Source organism: Podarcis muralis, chromosome 3 (genome assembly GCF_964188315.1).
Source record: "Podarcis muralis chromosome 3, rPodMur119.hap1.1, whole genome shotgun sequence".
Lineage (NCBI taxonomy): Eukaryota > Metazoa > Chordata > Lepidosauria > Squamata > Lacertidae > Podarcis > Podarcis muralis.
Genome location: NC_135657.1, coordinates 29616873 through 29638161, shown reverse-complemented (window position 1 = coordinate 29638161; position 21289 = coordinate 29616873). Strand labels below are relative to the sequence as shown.

Genomic DNA, 21289 nt, shown 5'->3' with positions numbered 1-21289 from the left:
CGTGTCGCAGGCGGGAGAACTTTAACCCGAGGCGGGCCTAGGCCGGGCCATGCCTCCCTCGGCCCGGTTCCTTTGCCAGCTTCTCGCTTGGCAGGCGCCGTCGCGGCAGGCGCCCCCGCCTCTATCCAGACGCTATGGCAGCTGGTATTGCGTTCTTGGGCAGACCTACTCCAAAGCAAGCCCCATTGAGTTCAGTGAGACTTACTCCTGGGCAAGTGCCTACGGGATTGCAACCCAAGCGTGTGCATGTCTGCTTACTCTCACCGTTGGGTTTCTTGGCAACCCAGAGAGCTGTATTTTGGGGAGGGAGGAAACACCCACCCACCCCTCCCCAAGAAAACAGCTGAAAGAATAGAAAAACTCCACTTGCAGGGCTCAACATGGAAAAGTTATTAGCCAGAGACCTAAAAAAAAACAAATCAATGAGTTTTTACTCTTTGTGTTGGAACACTTTGCCACTTTCCTTTCAGGTCAGCCAGAATACCAGATTATACATCATGGTACCCAGAGTGATGGATGGGACTTTGTAGATGCCCTAATTCTGTCACCTTCCCAAAGCCACACATCCTTTCACTATAAATGGCAGCAGAGGGAGACTAAAGACAGTCCACCTCTCTCCCAGTTCCCCTTAGGCACTGAAGGCAGCTCCCATATAGGTGCAAAAGTGCATCTTCCACTTGAGAGATCCATTTCTTCCAGTTGGGTATTAACTGATTAATATGCCATATTTTCCAGTTTGGGGATCATTCCTGTGTGTGTATATATGAAAAGTAAACTGATTGTTCCTTTCCAAAACTAACTTCAGGTTAAATCTGGGCATGTTGCCTGGTTTGGGGGGGAAATCATACTGGCAGACTTTGTAACAACATACAGTAGTGTATTTACATCAAATGAAAGAGTCCTATGGGGAGCTGAAATTTCCAAAGCCGCCTACAGAATTTAGGTAGTCATGTACACTCACATGTAAGGAAACAATCACATCTGAAGTAGTCCTTTTTAGAGCAATACCTCTATACATGCATACATTATAGCCCCTTGCTCCAAGATATTGAGGTAGAGGAATAATTTATTGACTGGAAAACACATGAAGGTGCTTCAAAGAACAAAATATTACACTGCTAATTCAAGAACCATTTTGCATTGGCTTTTGACATTTGAAGTGTTTTATTTTTCAGACCCACCTTATTTTCGTGATTGCAATAAATTTTAACCCTTTTAATCTTGTGCTTCAATGTTGTAACCCACCCAGGGACCGTAAGGTGAATCTTAATAATAATAATTTTATTATTTATACCCCATCTGGTGCTGGATTTTCCCAGCTATTCTGGGCAGCTCACTGCATACCGTATATCAGAACATACTAAAACATCAAACATTAAAAACTTCCTGATATGGGGCTTATTGCGCAGAAGACTATCAGGATTTGTTTTTAGAACAAGTATATTCAGCTTAAGCAGGAATCAACTATTTATGAGCTGGCCAATGACATATATTGGGATACTGCACAGCTAGATCAGAACAATTCCCTTGTGAACTGCAGTTAAGACAAGTATATTTTTTTTAAAAACCAAATTTTAATTACATTGGGCTTGAGTCATGTTTCACTCTACATTAAACTTCTGCTTTGGAAAAAGTAACCATTTATACTAAGAACTCAACTCCTTTAATATTTCCCTCTCTCAGTGACAATCTGCTGGGAATTATACTGTTAAGAGTCTGTTGTTTTTGTAGGAAAAAACTACCGTGACAAAGTTCAGAGATAAAAGTTAAGCTTATTGAGATCTTTTATCTGGTAAAATATAAAAGAAAGATTACTTGTGTGTTTGGAACCTACTGGCATAGCCTAGGCCTTTAAATGTGTTTTATAGTTAATTATTCCCAACAACATAGAATTGTAGAGTTGGAAGGGACTATGAGGGTCATTTGAAACTGCTTCTTCTTGTTTTTAAACTCCCTAACACACATAGACATTTATTAACAGAACTAAAACTGGCTGTAGAATGAAGTTCTCACACCATAAAAGGTCTTTAAAAAGGAAAGAAAAGTATACAGCTGCACTATTTTGGTCCTTTTATTTTTTGGTGAGATACTGAAATAATTATTGCCCTTCTAACAGCTATCAAACTTTGCTACTCTTCTCCAAGACAGAAATTTGTCATTTTCACAAACAAAGGAATACGGAGACTGGTGGTTTCTAGTTAATAGCACTATCTACTGTACAGTATGCTTATTCAGAAGTATGTCCTACTAGGTCAATGAGGCTTACTCTCAGGAGAGCATACTGAAGACTACAGTCTTGATGTGGAATCCTATACATGTCTACTGAGGTATAAGTTCGCGATTCAATTCAATGGGGCTTAATCTCAGAAGTGTATAGGATTGCAACCTAAATTCCAGTTTCTTCAAGCTTCACTGTACATATTGCTGGAAAATAGCACCGGGATATGAGGCAGCAGGGAGGTTGGAAAAGGAGGCACATAGATACTTTTACCATGTGAAAAAGCTATAGAGACTCCACATTAGATACACATGTATACATTTAGTTCAGTTTACTAGCTACTATAAAAACTTTGGACAATGTTTTCAAATAATTTATCTCTGCTACTTCAGTCCAATGATTTTATGCAAGGAGGACACTTTTTATACATTCAAATAATGTTTCCCATATCAGATCACTTGCAACAATTGCAATGGGTGCAATTCTTCTAAGCACATGAAAGAACAAGGGGAGTAGTGGTGCTTAGGAAACATTTACAGGGTAGGATGAACCAAAAAGTATCAAAACGTGGCAAACTTTTCAACCCTGTATCAGGGTTTATACAAGTTATGGGGTGGTTGAACAAGATGAAAAACAAAACAAAGTCCAGCAATATTTTTTTTAAACCAATGGAACAATAGTTATCTTTTCTTTCTTCAACCCAGAAGAAGACTGAGCCTGCTATCTCCACTTCCAACTGTAAACAGATCTTGTGGCTTTAACACCCAGCCTAATTTTTGTTTATTATTCCTTGTCCAGTCACCCTCTAACTCAACTTTTGCATGGTCTTGCCTAATGAATAGTTCTGGAGAACTTGAAATTCCACCAATTTTTTTTTGGACTTTGGAATAAGTGAGCATCGTTCCAAACAAGCTTAGCACTACTACGCACAACAGAAGATAATGCAAGCTGTGTTGCAATGAAAAAGATACTGAACACAAACACTTGTCCTTTTGTGTTTTCTCAGTTTTGATCCTCTAAACCTGAAGTCAGTTTGCATGTAACGCGAAGCCAAACCATTGGCTTAACACAGTGGTTCTCAAAGGCTGTGGCATGGCACATTGGTGTGGCAGGCAAGGATGGCAAGTGTGGCAGGAAGATTCAAGGAAAATCAATTAAACATTTAAACATTTCAGTATAGGTCCGTATAGTTAAAGCTATGGTTTTCCCAGTAGTGATGTATGGAAGTGAGAGCTGGACCATAAAGAAGGCTGATCACCGAAGAATTGATGCTTTTTAATTATGGTGCTGGAGGAGACTCTTGAGAGTCCCATGGACTGCAAGAAGACCTCTCCATTCTGAAGGAAATCAGCCCTGAGTGCTCACTGGAAGGACAGATCCTGAAGCTGAGGCTCCAATACTTTGGCCACCTCATGAGAAGAGAAGACTCCCTGGAAAAGACCCTGATGTTGGGAAAGATGGAAGGCACAAGGAGAAGGGGATGACAGAGGACGAAATAGTTGGACAGTGTTCTCGAAGCTACCAACATGAGTTTGACCAAACTGTGGGAGGCAGTGGAAGACAGGAGTGCCTGGCGTGCTCTGATCCATGGGGTCACAAAGAGTTGGACACGACTGAACGACTAAACAACAACAACATACCATACTATAATAGTATCTCTTTAATTTGCAAAATATGGATAGATAGATATCTTTTCAAAATGAGTGCAAGAGCATCAAGTGATACTCTCATAAATCAAGCACTAGTCATCTTGATCCTGAACAAGCATGCCATCATACTCACCTACAATAATAGCATATTATTATCATTACTGAATGCTATGTCGACCAGAAGAGCAGCTGAAGGACTGCATATATGAAACAGATTACTTATTTATAAGATGTAATGGAGGTGCTGTTAGTAAGGTGAAAAAAGAGGGTAGCTGAAGAATGTTTAACGGCAAGTGAAGGATGTCAACTCGACTCTACATAAGAAATGATGCGGCAATGGGAAGAAATGATGATGATCGTATGTTCAGAACAAAAGCGGGAAACCTGATTTTAAGATATTTTATTATGTTAATTTAATTTGGTATGATTTTTAATAATTTGGAAAAATAAATTAAATAAACCCATGGTTTGTCTTAAAACACCACATTTATTATTGTTGCATATAAGGTAGAAAAGATTAATTTAAAAAGGCCCCCAAACAATTATTTTTGGCACAGTTTTCATAAAAAATGTACAAAATAGTTCCTTTTATGATGTATTTTACACCATCATATTGCCTTGTACACAATATCTCCAACTTGAATTGTTCCTGTTTTATCAATTCCGAAATACCATCCAAAGAGAGGGTGTGTTCTGTATATATGCCGTTCAGAAGTTTCACACAGGCGGTAACTGTAAAGAAGATTAGAGAACAATAAGCCATCCACAAAATAGCTAAATATGCTTGTTTTCAAGTTAAGTGACCAAGAAAACGTTTTTTTTAAGAAGCTGATAGAAATACAGGATTTCCAAACATATAAAAAGTTTCACTTTGTTACTTTCATGATTGGTAAATTAGTAACAACTTCTTTTGGGAGTATAGATGCAAAGGACACCTCACAGAGACAAAACCACTGCCAAATTAACGTACTTACTAGAGAGCAAGCACTGATGAAATCAATAGGTCTTAACTTTTGAGTAAACCTGCTCAGAATTCCATTGCATGCTAGTTGCACGGAAACTGGCTGCATTCAGGTCAACAGGACTTCGTTTTGAGTGTTTTACTTACACATCAGAGGACCAAATTTGTTGATTAATCAGAGCTGTTGTGAAAAACATTATAGCAAATGAAGCACACTTAATTAAGAGGCTCTTTAATATTTAGAATCGCAGAACTAGAGGTGGAAAGGACCCTGAGGATCATCTAGTCCAACCCCCTGAAATGCTTGTATATGCAGCTGTCTCATACAGGGATCAAACCTGTAAACTTGGAGTTATCAACACCATGCTCTAACCAACTGAGCTACTGCTTAAAATTTTTGCAGAGGATTATGCAGTGTTAGTCTTTTGCGGCAAAAACACCCAAGAGGCCTGTGGCACGTTAAATACTAACACATTTATTATGGGATATATTTTTGAGGTTTACTGTCCATGTCCAATCTGCATCTGATGAAGTAGCCTATAGTCCATGAAATCCTGTGCCCTAATACTGTAAATGTTAGTCTTTAAGGTGCCACAAGACGTTTTCTAGTTTTGAAAAATAAGGCTGGAGCCAAAGTGTTAGGGTGTTTCAGCTCAAATCATAGAAATGTAGAACTGGGAGGTACCAGGAGGGTCATCTAGTCCAACCCCTTGCAAGGCAGGAAACCCAGACCATGTTCCCTTTGAAACCATGCCAGACCCTGCTTAGCTTTCCAAATGTGCTAGTAGTTTTATTGCTGCACCACCACATAGCAATTCTTTGCACATTTATCTGGGAATGGGTACCACTGGACTAAATGAGGGTTACTTCTGAGTAGAGGCTTGTACTAGTCATCTTGATCCTAAACAAGCATGCCATCATACTCACCTACAATAACAACATATTATTGTCATTACTGAATGCTTTGTTGACCAGAAAAGCAGCTGGCATGCGTCATTCCAAATATTAATTTGTTGTTTACTATTATATAATAATACTCATTGGTTCAGCTATTACCATTAGATCATTAGTAACATTAAAGAGAAAAAGCAGAGCACATTGCACTCTTAAAAGTTGTTTTGTTGACAGATTTCATATTAGTAAGCATTCAGAATGGTCAGTTCAACAAATAATGTATTATTTTTAGTCTAGTTGGGCAAATTTACTGCCTCACTAAAATGCAGAGAGAATTCCCACAGAACCAGGATTTCAAGACATGATCACATTTTGAGAGCTGCACACAATCATTAGTCTACCTACTCAGATGACAGAGGAGGAACTCAGAAAATTTTTGTTACCTTTTCAAGGTTTCAAGAGGCTCTTTTCTGTCCATGATGCCAGTGTCTGGATCAACAGTAGTAAGTATACACCTGTAATGAAGAAACAGAATGAGGTAACAGCAACCTCAAGTACTTCCTTGCTTCTTCAGATGCAATGCAAAATTGCTTACCTGGGGCAGCCCATTGCACCTTTCATTTCTGCACCACCAATAGTTATCTCATCCCAGGTATCCTGTAGAAATATAGTGTTCACAATATTAGGTCATTTGTAAGCTTTGCATGTAGAATGTATTTTGTATTTTTTATTTGTTTATTAAATTTATACCTTGCCCTTCCTCCCGAAGGAGTCCAAGGCTGCACTAAATAGTTCTACCTGCATATAGAAACTTGCACCCTTATAAATACAAAAGTACTTTGCTGCAGTGACAGTGTAAAAATAATACCATATTTTTTGCTTTATAAGACTCACTTTTTCCCTCCTAAAAAGTAAGGGGAAATGTGTGTGCGTCTTATGGAGCGAATACAGGCTGCACAGCTATCAACAGAAGCCAGAACAGCAAGAGGGATTGCTGCTTTCACTGTGCAGTGATCCCTCTTGCTGTTCTGGCTTCTGATATTAAGAATATTTTTTTTCTTGTTTTCCTCCTCCAAAAACTAGGTGCGTCTTGTGGTCTGGTGCGTCTTATAGAGCAAAAAATACAGTAATTTGATTTTTTTGTTACACCCCCACCCCACCCCCAATCTGACTAGGTTGCCCCGGCCTCTCTGGGCGGTTTCCAACAGAATATACAAAAACACAAGAGAACATCACACAATAAAAGCTTCCCAATACAGGGCTTCAAATGTTCACGGAAGGTCATATAATTCTTTATCTCTCTGACATATACAAATGGAAAGGTATTGTTTGGTGAGGGGGATATGTATTACCTCCTCGTGAGAACTGCAACCTGTGACCAGGATGTTTGGTCTGAAGTTGCGTATTGTAACTTTCTTATCCAATCGGGTATTTAATTCTTCTAAAGACGCTTCAGAAAGCACCATAACCGGGCTACAGTCAGGATAGGCAATCTAGAGAGAGAGAGATGGTTGTAAGACAGACAGCATTTAATCTGGCAGTGGCTGACTGCCATTTTATTTATTGATTAAAACGTACATGGTTGTCCATTAACAGATATTCTCTGGGCTGCTTACAGAACAAAAAGGAAAAAACAACATCCCATATGCAGTGATTAAAAAACAACAACTTTCCTCCTAGCAGAGGAAGAATAAAGCTATTAACAGCTCAGATTTAAAAGAAAACAAACAAAAGGGTCAGAAAGTTCAACGATTATTTAAATGTTTGCTTAAAAGGCCAGCCTGAATTGGTAATGACCATTAAAGGCCCCTTACAGCAGAAGGTGTGGATAAAATATTTGACCACAGGTATAGGGAAAATGGTTCACAAAGATTTTTCACTTTTAGTATTGGGTCTGTTGGATTTGTATGTAATGCCCTGGGCCAGTAGCTACTTGGAAAATGATTAAAAAGCTTTTCCTCCTTGTGAAGGAATCATGTTGTGTGATGGTGGTTTTTTTAGACTATTTATGGCAGATAGTAGATGTAATGGCTCTCAAGAATACTGGAGTTGGCTGCCACAAAGCAGACATATCTATACAAGTAGTGGTGTGGCAGAGAACATTCTCGAAGTTCAAATAGCAGCAATTAATTGATGGCAACTACAGAAGTATTAGGCAACAGCAGCAGTTCCAAAGTCTTTAGCTCAGTAAACAAACATGCTAAACTAGGTCACTCTGTAGGGCAAGGGTAGGAAACTGGAGCCAAGTGCTGGATCCAGAATTCCCAAACATACCACAGGCAGCTTTTGACAGAGCTGCCCATTGGGTAATTCAGCTTCAAAGAAATAATCAGGAGTAGGCTCTAAGTGCACTCCTGATTTCCCCTTTTTAATTTGGCTCTGTGGGTTTACCTGTCATGACATCAGGGGGGGGGGTGGTTTGGGACCAAACCATACTGTAGGCCAGGCCTAGGCAAACTCGGCCCTCCAGATGTGTTGGGACTACAACTCCCATGATCCCTAGCTAACAGGACCAGTGGTCAGGTATGATGAGAATTGTAGTCCCAAAACATCTGGAGGGCTGAGTTTCCCTATGCCTGCTGTAGGCCAAATGGGGAGGGATCTACCATGCCTCATTAGACCCATGGGATAGGTTCTCCTTCACTGCTCTAGGGCACTGGATAATTTCCCAATAGAAACTGAAACTTTCTGATGCAAATTACCTTATGCCAATTTTTCCAATTTGCATAGGAAAATTTTGCAATTCTATTTTTTTCAAGAAAATCCCCAGTGCTGTATACAAGTACCAACATTTTATTTATTTAAAAATCGTATGCCACCCTTTAACATGGCTTCTAGGGAGATTTACAGAAACAAAATACACAGTAAGTTACAATACATAAAAAGCTTGGAAGAATAAACACCACAAGCAGCTGTCAGCACTGAGAAGACTCTCAGCTTAAAGGTATAATAGGGACTTAAGGTGCGTACATTTTTCTTTAGGAAGGCTTTCCCTGGGGTGTAACTCACGTCATTTAATCAAGTTCATCGCTGATGAAATTGTCATGCTGCTTCTAGAGCTGGTATGAATTGTTTTATTGTTTTTAAGTTAGTTGAATTTATTTTATTGTTTTCAGAACAGGTTTCCATGTTCTATTTTCTTCTTAGCATGTACACTGCTTCAATAGCTTTACGTTGTGAAGCAGTCTATAAATTTATTTAATAAATAAACAACTACTTTCCCAGGAACAGGACTACTTTAGTTGCTTATTTTTATATATTTACATTTTTCATTATGAATTATTTGTATTGAATCAGATTGTTGCAGGACATATTATCTTTGTTATGCTCCCCCCCACCCATTTCTATGCCTTATGTAGAAAGGCAGCATACAAATTAAAAATGAAATGAGAATGAGAACTAGGAGAGCAGCATTTAGCTAATGAGATTATCAGGCTCATGGACTGCAGTTTAATGTAAGTGATCAACACTATGCTTATCTCTGATGAAAGCTTGACAACTAGCAACACCTGTCTGTTTAGTATCCCTCAACGCAACAGCCACCAAATATGTAGGAATTTCCCACTTGCTTTTCAAAGGCAGAGGTCACTAGTTTGGTCAAGCCGGTCTTTGGAAAACAAGTTTAGACATGATAAAATGGTGGGAAAGGATAAGCAAAGGATGTAATGGATCTGTTAATGTAAAGGAAACATCTAACTAAAGCAACAAAAACATCTTATAGCAAATGCCATTGTTCAAACAATATTCTATTGGAGCCAAAATCCAGTTATTTTAACCTTGTACTAGGGGTCTTCAGGCACCAACCTGCACATATAACTTATTTGCCTGCAATCCATTTATATTGGTCATTACTACTCAACTTAAACCGACAGTAGGTTGGTTGGTTAAACTCATGAGACAAAAGAATATAACCTTTGAAAAGCAAATTCACACTACAAAACTATGAGTGTAGCACACTCCAAAGATCACTACAAAGTTGTTTCCTAACCTTATCAGTGGGTCGGAAAGGTTCCATAAGATCTTTTGAATTCCGAGGAACCATGTTCGGCTCAAAGTGAACTAAACGGTATGGTTCTGATTTAAGGAAGGTTGTGATCCACTGAGCTGCTTCTTCTCCACAGTCTCTGCCTTGGACATCAAAGCCAAACAGCCTGCAAGATTTGTGGGAGGCATCAGTACGATCTTTCCTAACAACTGTAATTAAAATAATACTACAATGCTGGAGAAGGGGGGAAGCTAATCATTTTCACAAATGGAAATCCCCACCCATACCTGTCATTTGCCCTATTAGAGAAAACAGACAATGCCAAGGACTTCACATGTTCAAAAACTACTCTTCCTAAAGCAGTTTAGGGTAAAATATAGAAAACCTCTACATACAAAAGCATAGTTTGTGGTAACACTTCAGAATGGACAATAAGGCTCAAAACTTGAAAATCAGTTGCATCGCACACACAAAAATTAATGTCATTCACTGGTGTCCCCTTGTGGTTATTGTCAAGATTTTTTAGAATGGAGGATTGCCTTTTAAGCCAACTCTATTGCTGTAGCTTGGTGGGGAGGGGAATATTAAGAATTATGTACAACAACTAAGAGGTGACATACAGGGAAGTCTAAAGTACCTGCAATTCTGCACTGGGTTTTTGACTGATAGTTGGACAGGAATACGAAGATCCTTCATTTCTGGAGCTCTCAGAGTTAAACAGCCATTTTCACTGGAGACAGAAATCAATACTAGCTGAGGCTCCTGCCGAGCGGTCACTGTATGTCCATCTTCTTTTATTACAAGCCAACACCTGAGTTAGAAACAGACCAAAATTGAAAGCTGATAAGGCTTTATACATCTGATGGAAATGGACAGTAGCCCACAAAAGCTTAAGACATACATTTCAGTCTTCATGGTGCCACAATACTTTTTTGCTCTACTGAAAGGTGAAGCAGATGAAAGAAGAGGAAGAATACGCTTGTCAGTTTTTGAAACGGCCCTTGTAGCTGCCCCTTTAACAACAGCACTTTCATCTGTTGCAAATAGCAGGTGATAATGTTTAATGCCATGTCTTGAAGAGCTTCCTCTGATGTTTTCTGTTTGCCAAAGCTCTGTTAAAAGGGAAAGAAGCAAGCCAAGCAAAAACCCTAAGGAGAAAGAAGCATGGTAAGTACAGTGGAGAAATCTCCGGAGTTCTCTTTCGGGAGGGACAGGATACAGCCTGACAGAAAGCAAAACACTAACAACAGGGAATGCCAACACCAAGAACTGTACTTAGTTGTACAACTGGAGAAGAGGAAAGCCAGGGTGAAAGGTGTCAAGATTCAAAAGGTCTTACATTCTGAAGAAAAGAACAAAGGGTTAAGTCCCTACTCACAGTCTGAGTTGCACATCATAGCCAGGTAAAAATACCATTATATTCCACCTTGTTTTTGCCACTGCCCTTGTTTTCTTCCATGCAAAAGGCTCATGGGGGCAGGAGTCTGTGTTGGGGGTGGGGGAGTGAAAGGAGATTAAGCTTAACTTGGCACTTTCAGGGTGTTTTGACCATGGTATGTGCTTCTCTTTTCACAGCAAAGTGCTGTTTAAAAGAACCTATTTCCAGAACAGGCACGGGCAGCTGTAACCTTTATCTCACTTGGAGCAGTTTCATTTTACTGCGAATCAAGCAATTTATATGAAGGGCTGTCATGTGGAAGACAGAACTAGCTTGTTTTCTCCTGCTCTGGAGGGCAGGACTCGAACCAACGGCGTCGCCTTCTAAGTTACAAGAAAGGAGACTCCAACTAAACATCAGGAAGAACTTTCTGAACAGTAAGAGCTGTTTGACAGTGGAACGGACTACCTCAGGAGATTGTGATCTCTCCTTCCTTGGAAGTTTTTAAAAGCAGAGGTTAGATGGCCATCTGTCATGGATGCTTTGGTTGAGATTCCTACATTGGGCTACATGACTGTCGGGGTCCCTTCCAACTTTACAATAGGGCTGGACTTGTGTGTTGGAAGGACTGTGAACTCATTGCAGTTCTACTACTCAAAAACAAATCCCTGATCCAGGAATTGTTAACGGTATGTTCTTCACAAATGGCTCCGACTGTGGCACTCAGGGTTCCAGTAAATAAATGGAATAGATCCCGCAAGCATGCTGTACTAGAAGATTTTTGTGGAAGTGTGCATGGGCTGGAAGTGTGCATGGGTGTAGCCAAGTGGGGGCAGCTGCCCCCCATCAAGAAAAATACGTACTTAACTGAGGTTCAGCCCCCACTAACAGGAAATCTGCCCTCCCCACATAAATCCTGGCTATGCCCATGAAAGTGTGCAAAGGCTTTGCGCAAACAGCTACAATCTTATGCAAGCTCGCCTAGGGGGTTAAGCTGCATCGAAATGCACACTTCGATCCTTTGCACACTTGCCTGGGAGCAAGCCCCAAAATGCACTTAGTCCGAGTAAACATGCGCACGATCCTGGGATCAAAGGCGGTATCTACATTCGATAAATAAAAATTTGACGCGCGCTTAAAACACCTGTCCACACGCTTCTCCAAAAGTTTGGGAGGAAAGCAAGTTAGAAGGGAGGCTGGAAGGTGGGGCGGGGTGGGGAACCCACAGAAGCAAGAAAAAGCGACGCCTCCCGACTTGCACACCCACCTGTCGCCCAGGTCCCCGTTGCGGAGGCCCAGCTCGGTCACCTCCGCCCGCTCCACGGCCACCCCGCGGCAGGACTTGACCGGGTAGATGAAAAGGCCCGAGACCCTTCCCACCGCCTTCAGCTCCCGCCGCCCTGGACGGAGGCGCCTCCGCCGGCGCCAGGCTGCAGCAGCCCCCAGCATGACGAGGACGGCCAGGCCGGCGGAGGCCAAAAGCCAGCCGGGACGAGGCTTGGGCAGCGACTGAAGAGCGGAGCCGGCCATGGCGGTGGCGGCTGCAGCAGCAACGCTAGAGAGAAGCAGCGCCGCGAAGGGGCAGCGCGAGTTTATATGAGAAGCAGGCCGCTCCCTCGACGCTTTCGCTGCTGCTGAGGAGGGAGAGGAGACGCCGCCCCTCGAGCCCCACTGGAGGCCGCGGCGTTTGGGCGGGAATCTCGGCCAGAAATCGGGCCGTGAGATCCCACGGCTGTCCATGCAGAGGGGAAATGGTTCGTCTTAGGACTCTTGAGGCACTTGTCGCTGCAGACCCAGCAGGAGATGGTGGTGTGACTTTTCAGTATTGTTATAAAATGAGCAGGGAGCCCCCCCCCCCATGGCCAACCAACATCTGGAGGCGAAGGAAAAGCCTGTCTCGTGCAGGTGTGGCGAATCTCTGACCCTCCAGCTATGGCTGAACAACAGCCCAGAGCCCATGAAGCAAGGTGAGGCAACTGCCTCAGGCGGCAGGATCCACACGGGCGGCATATTTGGTCTCTAAATAAGGTGCAGTGGTACCTCGGATTACATACGCTTCAGGTTACATACACTTCAGGTTACAGACTCCGCTAACCCAGAAATAGTACCTCGGGTTAAGAACTTTGCTTCAGGATGAGAACAGAAATCGTGCTCCAGCGGCGCGGCAGCAGCAGGAGGCCCCATTAGCTAAAGTGGTGCTTCAGGTTGAGAACAGTTTCAGGTTAAGAACGGACCTCCGGAACGAATTAAGTACTTAACCCAAGGTAGCACTGTATCCCCAGCCGCTGCTGCCGTTGCGCAACTTGGAGGCTGGAGCTGCCACCTCCTCGGCACCCCCTCAAAGCCTCTCCACAACAGCCTCTCAGCGAATTGGGAGGCACTACTGGCTTCCTTCCACTCCAGGGAGAAAGTGGGGGGTCTCTCCTCTGGGGTCTCCTGGGTTCTTTTTTCTTTCTTTTTTTTACGTTTCTCTTAAGAGGTTTATTATATATTTTTTTAATGATATTTATTAACGTTTCAAAAAAGGTTACAAAAATAAGAAAAAGAAAAAAAAGAAAAGATAAAATACAAAATACAGAAAAAATAAAAACAATTAAAAACAAATCAATCTTTTCATGTCTTGTCTTTCATTTGCTTGTTTCCCTGACCTCCTCACACCTCCCTTTTTTGTATTCCAATTCAGTTAGTTATTTCAGCAAATCCTTACCCTCTTTGTTTTTATCTTAATCCAATATCTTAATATATTATAACTTTAGATTCTCACCTGTTAACAATCCATTTTTACATACTCCTTTATAACATTGCTGCTAAAACCACTTAACTTCATTCCAACTTCATTCTAACATTCATTAATTTTGCAATATTTCTGTAGATAGTCTTTAAATTTCTTCCAATCTTCTTCCACCGACTCTTCTCCCTGGTCTCGGATTCTGCCAGTCTTTTCTGCCAGTTCCATATAGTCCATCACCTTCATCTGCCATTCTTCCAAAGTGGGTAGATCTTGTGTCTTCCAATACTTTGCAATAAGTATTCTTGCTGCTGTTGTAGCATACATAAAGAAAATTCTATCCTTCTTTGACACCAATTGGCCAACCATGCCCAGGAGAAAGGCCTCTGGTTTCTTCAGGAAGGTATATTTAAATACCTTTTTCATTTCATTATAGATCATCTCCCAGAAAGCCTTAATCCTTGGGCACGTCCACCAAAGGTGAAAGAATGTACCTTCAGTTTCTTTACATTTCCAACATTTATTATCGGGCAAATGATAGATTTTGGCAAGCTTGACTGGTGTCATGTACCACCTGTATATCATTTTCATAATATTCTCTCTTAAGGCATTACATGCCGTGAACTTCATACCTGTGGTCCAAAACTGTTCCCAGTCAGCCATCATAATGTTATGTCCAACATCTTGTGCCCATTTAATCATAGCAGATTTCACCGTTTCATCCTGAGTATTCCATTTCAACAGCAAGTTATACATCTTTGATAAAGTCTTAGTTTTGGGATCTAACAGTTCTGTTTCCCATTTTGATTTTTCCACCTGGAAGCCTGGGGTCTCCTGGGTTCTGCTCCCCGCCAGAGTGATTCAGAGTAGGCCCCTTCCCCATCCCACCTTTTTATTGCCCTCCCTGTTTCTGATGAAGATTTTCACTTCCCCCTTCTTCCCTGGCAGGGGGAGCACCATTTTGTGGTTCACCTCAGGTGCCAAAAGGTCTTGACTTGAGCCTGCTCATTTATTTATACCCACCTTTCCTCCAAAGCTCTCAAGGTGGCAGACCTAGTTTCCCCCTCCCTCTCCATTTGAAATATACTCGGAGTCGAGGGTGGATTTCATGCTCTTTATTCAGCTCATAGTAGCGAGGAATGAAAGTTCCCCCAAGATATCTGCTTTACATACATTATTTACACAATGGGCCGCACGTGATTGGCTAATTCTGGGATTCTCCTGTAGGCCAATCAGGTTGAGGATTCACTTCCACCTGGAGCTGGATTGGGTGGCTCCTGCAGACCAATCATATTGCTGCATTGTTCTAGGACCAATCAGACTGCTGCATTTTGGATCCTATTCAACTCAGTACATAATACCATTGTATCCTACCTGTGAGGTAGGTTAGGCTGAGAGAGAGAGATTGGCCCAAGGTCACCCAGTGAGCTTCATGGCCAAGCAGAACAAGAACCCTGGTCTCCCACTCTACCCATTGATCATGCTTACTGGAGTAGAAGGAGTTGTAGTCCAGCAACATCTGGAGGGCCAAAGGTTCCCCACACCTGATTCACTTCAGCATTTGAAGTGGATAAAGTATGCACATAACTACCTAAAGAGTCCCACATATGCATAAGGCCAATAAGATTAGAATGTATGATTTCAGAACTACGTTAAAGGAAAATAATTACAGTGACAGCTTCCAAACCATTTTGCTGGTGTGTAATAATGTCTACTCACAAACTAAGTTCTATTGCCAAACTTTGAGCAGCATGTTGAAAGCTATGCTTATAGTGCATAATCCTTAAAGGCAGTTTGGCTCCCTCACTCAAGAATGTTGAAAATCCAGCTTGGCAGCGCCTTTATTTGGACTACTCTAGAAGACAAAGTTAGATTAGATCCTAACTTACAAATCAGGAAAATTGATTTCATAATGCTGCAAGCAGCATTGAGCAACTGGAGCAAGGTTTAAATAAAATATCAACTATTTGAATTATTTTCCTCAGCTAGCCAAGTTTTCAATATGCATAATGAAGTTTACATTGATGAAATGGCCTTAAAACATAATTTGTCTTAGCACTGAGATTTAGCCAGGTTTGGTTCAATTCATGTATATTAAATGCCACCTCCTCGTTCATTTTTCAAATAATATTAGAACAGCTTCAGTGGGTCAGGCCAAGAACCATCTAGATTCAATAAGTGTAGCCTTCCGACTGTGCCAGCTGGGTAAGAACATTGGAAACTGCCTTATATCAAGTCATACAATTGGTTCATCTTAGCGTCGCCTACTCTGACTGGCAGTTGCTCTCTAGGATTTCAGGCAGGAGTCTTTACCAATCCTACTTGCAGTTGCTGTGGATTGAACCAGTGTTCTTCTGCATGCAAAGAAAGTGCTTGGCTGAGCAACAGATCTTCCCCAGTGCATCTGAATGCTTAACTCCCAATCAAAATATTGATGCAGGCACCCCAATTCTCTGAATGGCCCTTCCAGATAGGTGTGGTATCAGCACTGCTCATGTCTGCAAGTCCCACCTCCAGCATCCACAGGATGTCACCATCATCAGAATGCCAGCCCTATCTTTTTCTTTTATCTGGCTTTTGCCCCTTCAGCAGATGAACCAATATGGCAACAGAGCCTGTTAAATCTCTGCAGTCACTGCTGGTGCTGAAGTTTGTTAGTGCCTTCTTTTAGTGGGTGAGTAGTTTCTAAGGTGCCAAATGCACACACAGGAAAATCTGATCTGACTGATCCATTTGCAATATAAAGTCCCCATCCAGAAGCACACAAAGTATGTGGTGTGAAATCCTTCCCCTTCCTCTGTCCCGAACCTACAGCAAATCAGCTTCATTAAGGAGACTTAAGGGCGGAAAGAAAACATATTTTTATTTCTTTCCAATCCCATAATGGAGGATAGAGGATAATTCTACTTTAGGAGTGGTATGAGGTCATAATGGGTGACCAGCTGCGGTTACAGATACTTCTGACATCACAGTGGATTCCTTAGCAACGGTTGGAGCATAAACACATAAACAATTGGTTTGTGAGCTCAAACTGCCTTTGGCTGGCTAAGCAAGGGTGGTATTTGATTAACTTTCCTGACACCTGAGCTTTGAGGTATCCAGAGCCTTGATCCTGAACTCCCAACGAGCCCAGGATCTTGAGCTGGAACCTCAGGCTTAAAACCTCCAGGGGCTTGGTTTCAAGTCCTTACCTCAATTCCTTCCAGGCTTTCATCTCAATTTGCACCATTTCATCAGTACCCCACAGGCTGATGTTACAGAGGTACTGAGGGTGGATGGTTCTCATGTTTGGGGATATTGTATTCAGCTAGATTTGGAAAGGCTTGCACTCTGCTTCAGAAAGAGCAAGTTCACAGCTTGGGGTGGGGGTGGGGGTCTTCCCTGGATCAAACTCTGTCTTTAGAGACCCATGTCACCCTCTGCGGCATGGAGTGAGCTTTACCAGCCAAGACTGATTCAGCAGCTGTAACCACTGTTGGAGCGTTTTGCAAAGGTTGCCCATGCTTTAGTAAACTCCCAGGTGAATTATTTCAATGTGCCATATGTGGGCTGCCTTCAAAAAGAGCTTCTGTTCAGAATACAGATGCTATAATTTTACTGGTACAGTTTGTCCAGATCCCATTTCTCAATTTTTTAACATGTATTTTAAGCTTCACTAGCCTTTTCCCAAGCCTTAAGCCTTATATAGCCTGGGACTCAAATACTTGAAGGTGTACCTACTCCCATATTAACCTGCCTTCATTCTAAGGTCATGTGCTGATGCTGTTCAGCTAAAACCTCCTCCATCAGAGAGGCAGTTCTCAACCAGAGAGCAAACTTTTTTGGCTGTGCATCCCATTATAAAAGTGCCCTTTCTAAAGAAGCTTCCCTGGTTCCAGTTTTTAGGTGTGAGGCAAAAACCATTTAACCACTTAAGCATTTTAAGTACTCTTTTGGATTTTTAAAATTGTTTTTGGTATGCTGTTTTTATTATTCATTTGTTTTAGCGCGGTAACCCCCAACCCGGTGCCCTCCAGATGTTTTGTTGGACAACATCTTCTATTGCTCCTAGCCATTGACCATCTCTGGCTGGGGCTGATGGCGGTTGGAGTGCAACAACATCTGGAGCACACCACATTGTGGAAAGCTGTTTAGGAGTATAACCCCTAACTCCAGCTGCTGCCCAGCAGGACTTAATGAAGCAGTGCGTCTGCAGCTCTGCTGCACATGCCAGCCAGGGCATGGAAGGTGGAGAGCAGGCAAATTTCTGCACTAGCCTGGAGCCTAGCAGAGCTGGATAGAGTGACACTGCACCCCATTCAACACCATACCCAGTGGCAAAGGAGTATGGTTTGCTTTCTTCTTCTTCTTCTTTCTTTGGCGATCACTCAAAGCCGAGTAAGATTGTCTTCCGTAAACACGGTTTTAACAATGAGCCTATAAGTGACTGTGGAGGCTAATTCTGGACCCACACATCCTTCCACAATGGGGACATTGGTTCCCAGGCGGGAGTTGATCACGGTGTGGATTTGCCAAGCATGCCTTCCTCTTAGCACGTTTCTCCCTTGCGTTCTGAGTTCAAGTGTCTTCAAAGCCCATGACACCTTTGGTAAAGGCTGTTCTCCAACTGGAGTGCTCACAGGCCAGTGTTTCCCAGTTGTCAATGTTTATACTACATTTTTTTAGATTTGCCTTGAGGCAGTCTTTAAACCTCTTTTGTTGACCACCAGCATTACGCTTTCCATTTTTAAGTTTGGAATAGAGTAGTTGCTTTGGAAGAGGATAATCAGGCATCCGCACAACATGACCAGTCCAACGAAGTTGATGTTGAAGAATCATTGTTTCAACACTGGCAATGCATTCTAACTTTCTGCCTGATCTTTTATTGTGCTGTAAACTAATGTTAGAGTCAGGTTGTTGTTTTTTTAAAAAAGTAGTGTATACATATTTTAAAATTGATGAATGTATATATTTATATATGTACTTTTAAAAATATTTTAACATTAGCTGGAAAACCATCCAGTCCTGAGACAAAGAAAAGGCAGAACACTTGACAAAGAAGAAATCGTGGGAGCCAAAGCAGGATGGGAGACTGGAAAGCCTACATCAATACAGTCCTGAAGGACAAAAACATTGAAGATGTAGCGATCGTGGGACATTCTGACAACAAATCTGTCTGGGCTTCAAAGCCAGGAGGCCTGCTGGCCGCCATCTCTCCCCAGGAAGTAGGAATCATTATTGGGCAGGACAGAAAGGCATTCCTGCAGACTGGGATCACCATAGCAGGGAAGAAGTGCAGCGTAATCCGAGACAACTTGTTAGTAGAGAAAGATGCTGTGATGGACACGAGAACCAAAGGTGGCGACAGCAGATCCATCTGTATTGGGAAGGGTGCCAAAGCGCTCATCTTTCTCATGGGCAAAAAGGGAGTCCATGGAGGGGCTCTGAATAAGAAGGTGCATGACTTGATAGCGAACATGAAAGCAAAAGGCAGCTAGAGCCAAGGATTTGTCTGGGTCACCTTTCTCCTGACTGACGAAACGTGGGGAAACTATTGCTGCTTTGAAATAAAAGGCATTTAGCAAACTCCATCCTGTTTCCTTGAGTTGTGAGGATGGGAAGGGCCATAGCTTAGTAGTAGAGCCTTTGCCTTGCATGTAGAAGGTTCCGGGTTCAATCCCTAGCATCTCCTGCTCTTCCTCTGGCTCACCTATCTGACTGGTGCTCGTGGGGGGAAAGATCAGTATTGGCTTCAGGTTTTGATGGGTCCTTCAGCGGGTGGCGCTGTGGGTAAAAGCCTCAGCGCCTAGGGCTTGCCGATCGAAAGGTCGGCGGTTCAAATCCCCGCGGCGGGGGGGGGGGCTCCCGTTGCTCGGTCCCAGTGCCTGCCAACCTAGCAGTTCAAAAGCACCCCCAGGTGCAAGTAGATAAATAGGGACTGCTTACTGGTGGGAAGGTAAACGGTGTTTCCGTGTGCTGCGCTGGCTCGCCAGATGCAGCTTTGTCACGCTGGCTACGTGACCCAGAAGTGTCTCTGGACAGCGCTGGCCCCTGGCCTCTTGAGTGAGATGGGCGCACAACCCCAGAGTCTGTCAAGACTGGCCCGTACGGGCAGGGGTACCTTTACCTTTCAGCAAGACAGCTTCAGTGCGTCTGCCTGTATACTCTGCTTCTCTCACTGTGGAGATGGTGACTGCTGGAATTGTGACTTGCTTCTGCACTATAGATAAGTATGAATCCAGCAAAAGGCAGCCCCTCGTAACACACATTTCTTGCAGTATTGATGCCAGTGCAAGCATGCATGTGAAGTGCTAGGCATATAAACAGAAATCCATTGTTCAACCAATCACTGCAAGTAGTTTTTTTAAAAAAACATAGCACTTAATGGAGTAGCTAAAGGTACGGGGGCATTTTTAGCTCTAGCATTCACTAGGACCTGGTGGGATGTGGGCTGGGGATCCTGAACACAGGAGGTGCCAAACTTTAGGTAGCATACTGAATCACATTACAACTTGACAGCTAAAGGTTGTTGGCTCTCTGTGTGACAGCCCTTCAGAAATGTGAAGTACTATCATCTCTCATCAAGGTCACCAGCACCTCAGTGTATTTTTCTGCATGTTAATTATACCCTGCTGTTCCTTCACCCTTCCCTCATAGGACTGCTTTTCCATACTGCTGCTCATTTTGGTCTCCATCCTCTGACCCTGTTCCAATTTGTCTATACAGTGGTACCTCGGGTTACAAACACTTTGGGTTACAGACTCCACTAACCCAGAAGTAGTACCTCGAGTTAAGAACTTTACCTCAGGATGAGAACAGAAATCGCGTGGCAGCGGCAGTGGGAAGCCCCATTAGCTAAAGTACCTCAGGTTAAGAACAGTTTCAGGTTAAGAATGGACCTCTGGAACGAATTAAGTTCGTAACCAGAGGTACCGCTGTATCCTATTTTATGTAAAAATTGTCTAAATTCTCTGAAGTGTTTGAAGTATTCCAGAAGAGGTCAAACCAGTGCAAAATAAAAGCGGGACTATAACTTCTCATGATTTGGGCTAGGAATGCATCCCCAAATTGTATTCACTTTCCCCCCGCACCTGCATCACTGTACTGACTCGCATTCAGATTGCGATTGACTACAATCCTGAGCTCCTTTTCACATGTGCTGTCTTGTTTCCGAGCCAACTCTTCCCCATCCTATGCCAAATCGAAGCCCCAGTCAGCAAACAATCTCCAGGGGCTTCAGCTGTGGCTGCTGGGAGAGTATGCAGACTTCTGCTTTCAATACTTATTAGCTACCCTGAATTTATGGAAACCCAGAAAATAAATATTAATTAAAAAAAACAAAAACCTCAGCTAAACTGGAATCTGTTTTCCAACCAATTCAAGCACTGAATTGGTGTTTTTTAAAAATAAAATAAAGATTTTTTTAGTTTACAAAAGTACATGCATTGTCTCTCTTTTCAGGTTGTAGAGTCTTTTCTGCAAATCAGTTACATTTGA

The 21289-nt window shown here is 42.4% G+C and overlaps 2 protein-coding genes across 3 annotated transcripts; one reads left to right on the top strand and one right to left on the bottom strand.

The window, feature by feature from the left end:
• The first annotated feature begins 102 nt into the window (after nucleotides 1-102).
• Nucleotides 103-19378, top strand: PFN3 (profilin 3). 2 transcript variants are annotated; one of them, XM_028724597.2, is made up of 2 exons: nucleotides 103-211; nucleotides 18800-19378. In XM_028724597.2, exon 2 carries the CDS (start codon nucleotides 18877-18879, stop codon nucleotides 19288-19290), a length of 414 nt encoding a protein of 137 aa, XP_028580430.1. In that variant the 5' UTR covers nucleotides 103-211; nucleotides 18800-18876; the 3' UTR covers nucleotides 19291-19378. The 2 variants fall into 2 exon arrangements, with proteins under 2 accessions (XP_028580430.1, XP_028580432.1); XM_028724599.2 differs by lacking the exon at nucleotides 103-211 and adding an exon at nucleotides 14644-17075.
• On the bottom strand, nucleotides 4335-12840 carry LOC114594646 (mitochondrial amidoxime reducing component 2-like). Its single transcript, XM_028724594.2, has 7 exons — nucleotides 12353-12840; nucleotides 10345-10518; nucleotides 9711-9873; nucleotides 7075-7215; nucleotides 6318-6379; nucleotides 6166-6237; nucleotides 4335-4599 (listed from the first exon to the last, which is right to left on the bottom strand). The coding sequence occupies exons 1-7, from the start codon at nucleotides 12823-12825 to the stop codon at nucleotides 4476-4478; spliced, it is 1209 nt and encodes a 402-aa protein (XP_028580427.2). The 5' UTR covers nucleotides 12826-12840; the 3' UTR covers nucleotides 4335-4475.
• Nucleotides 19379-21289: the final 1911 nt, after the last annotated feature.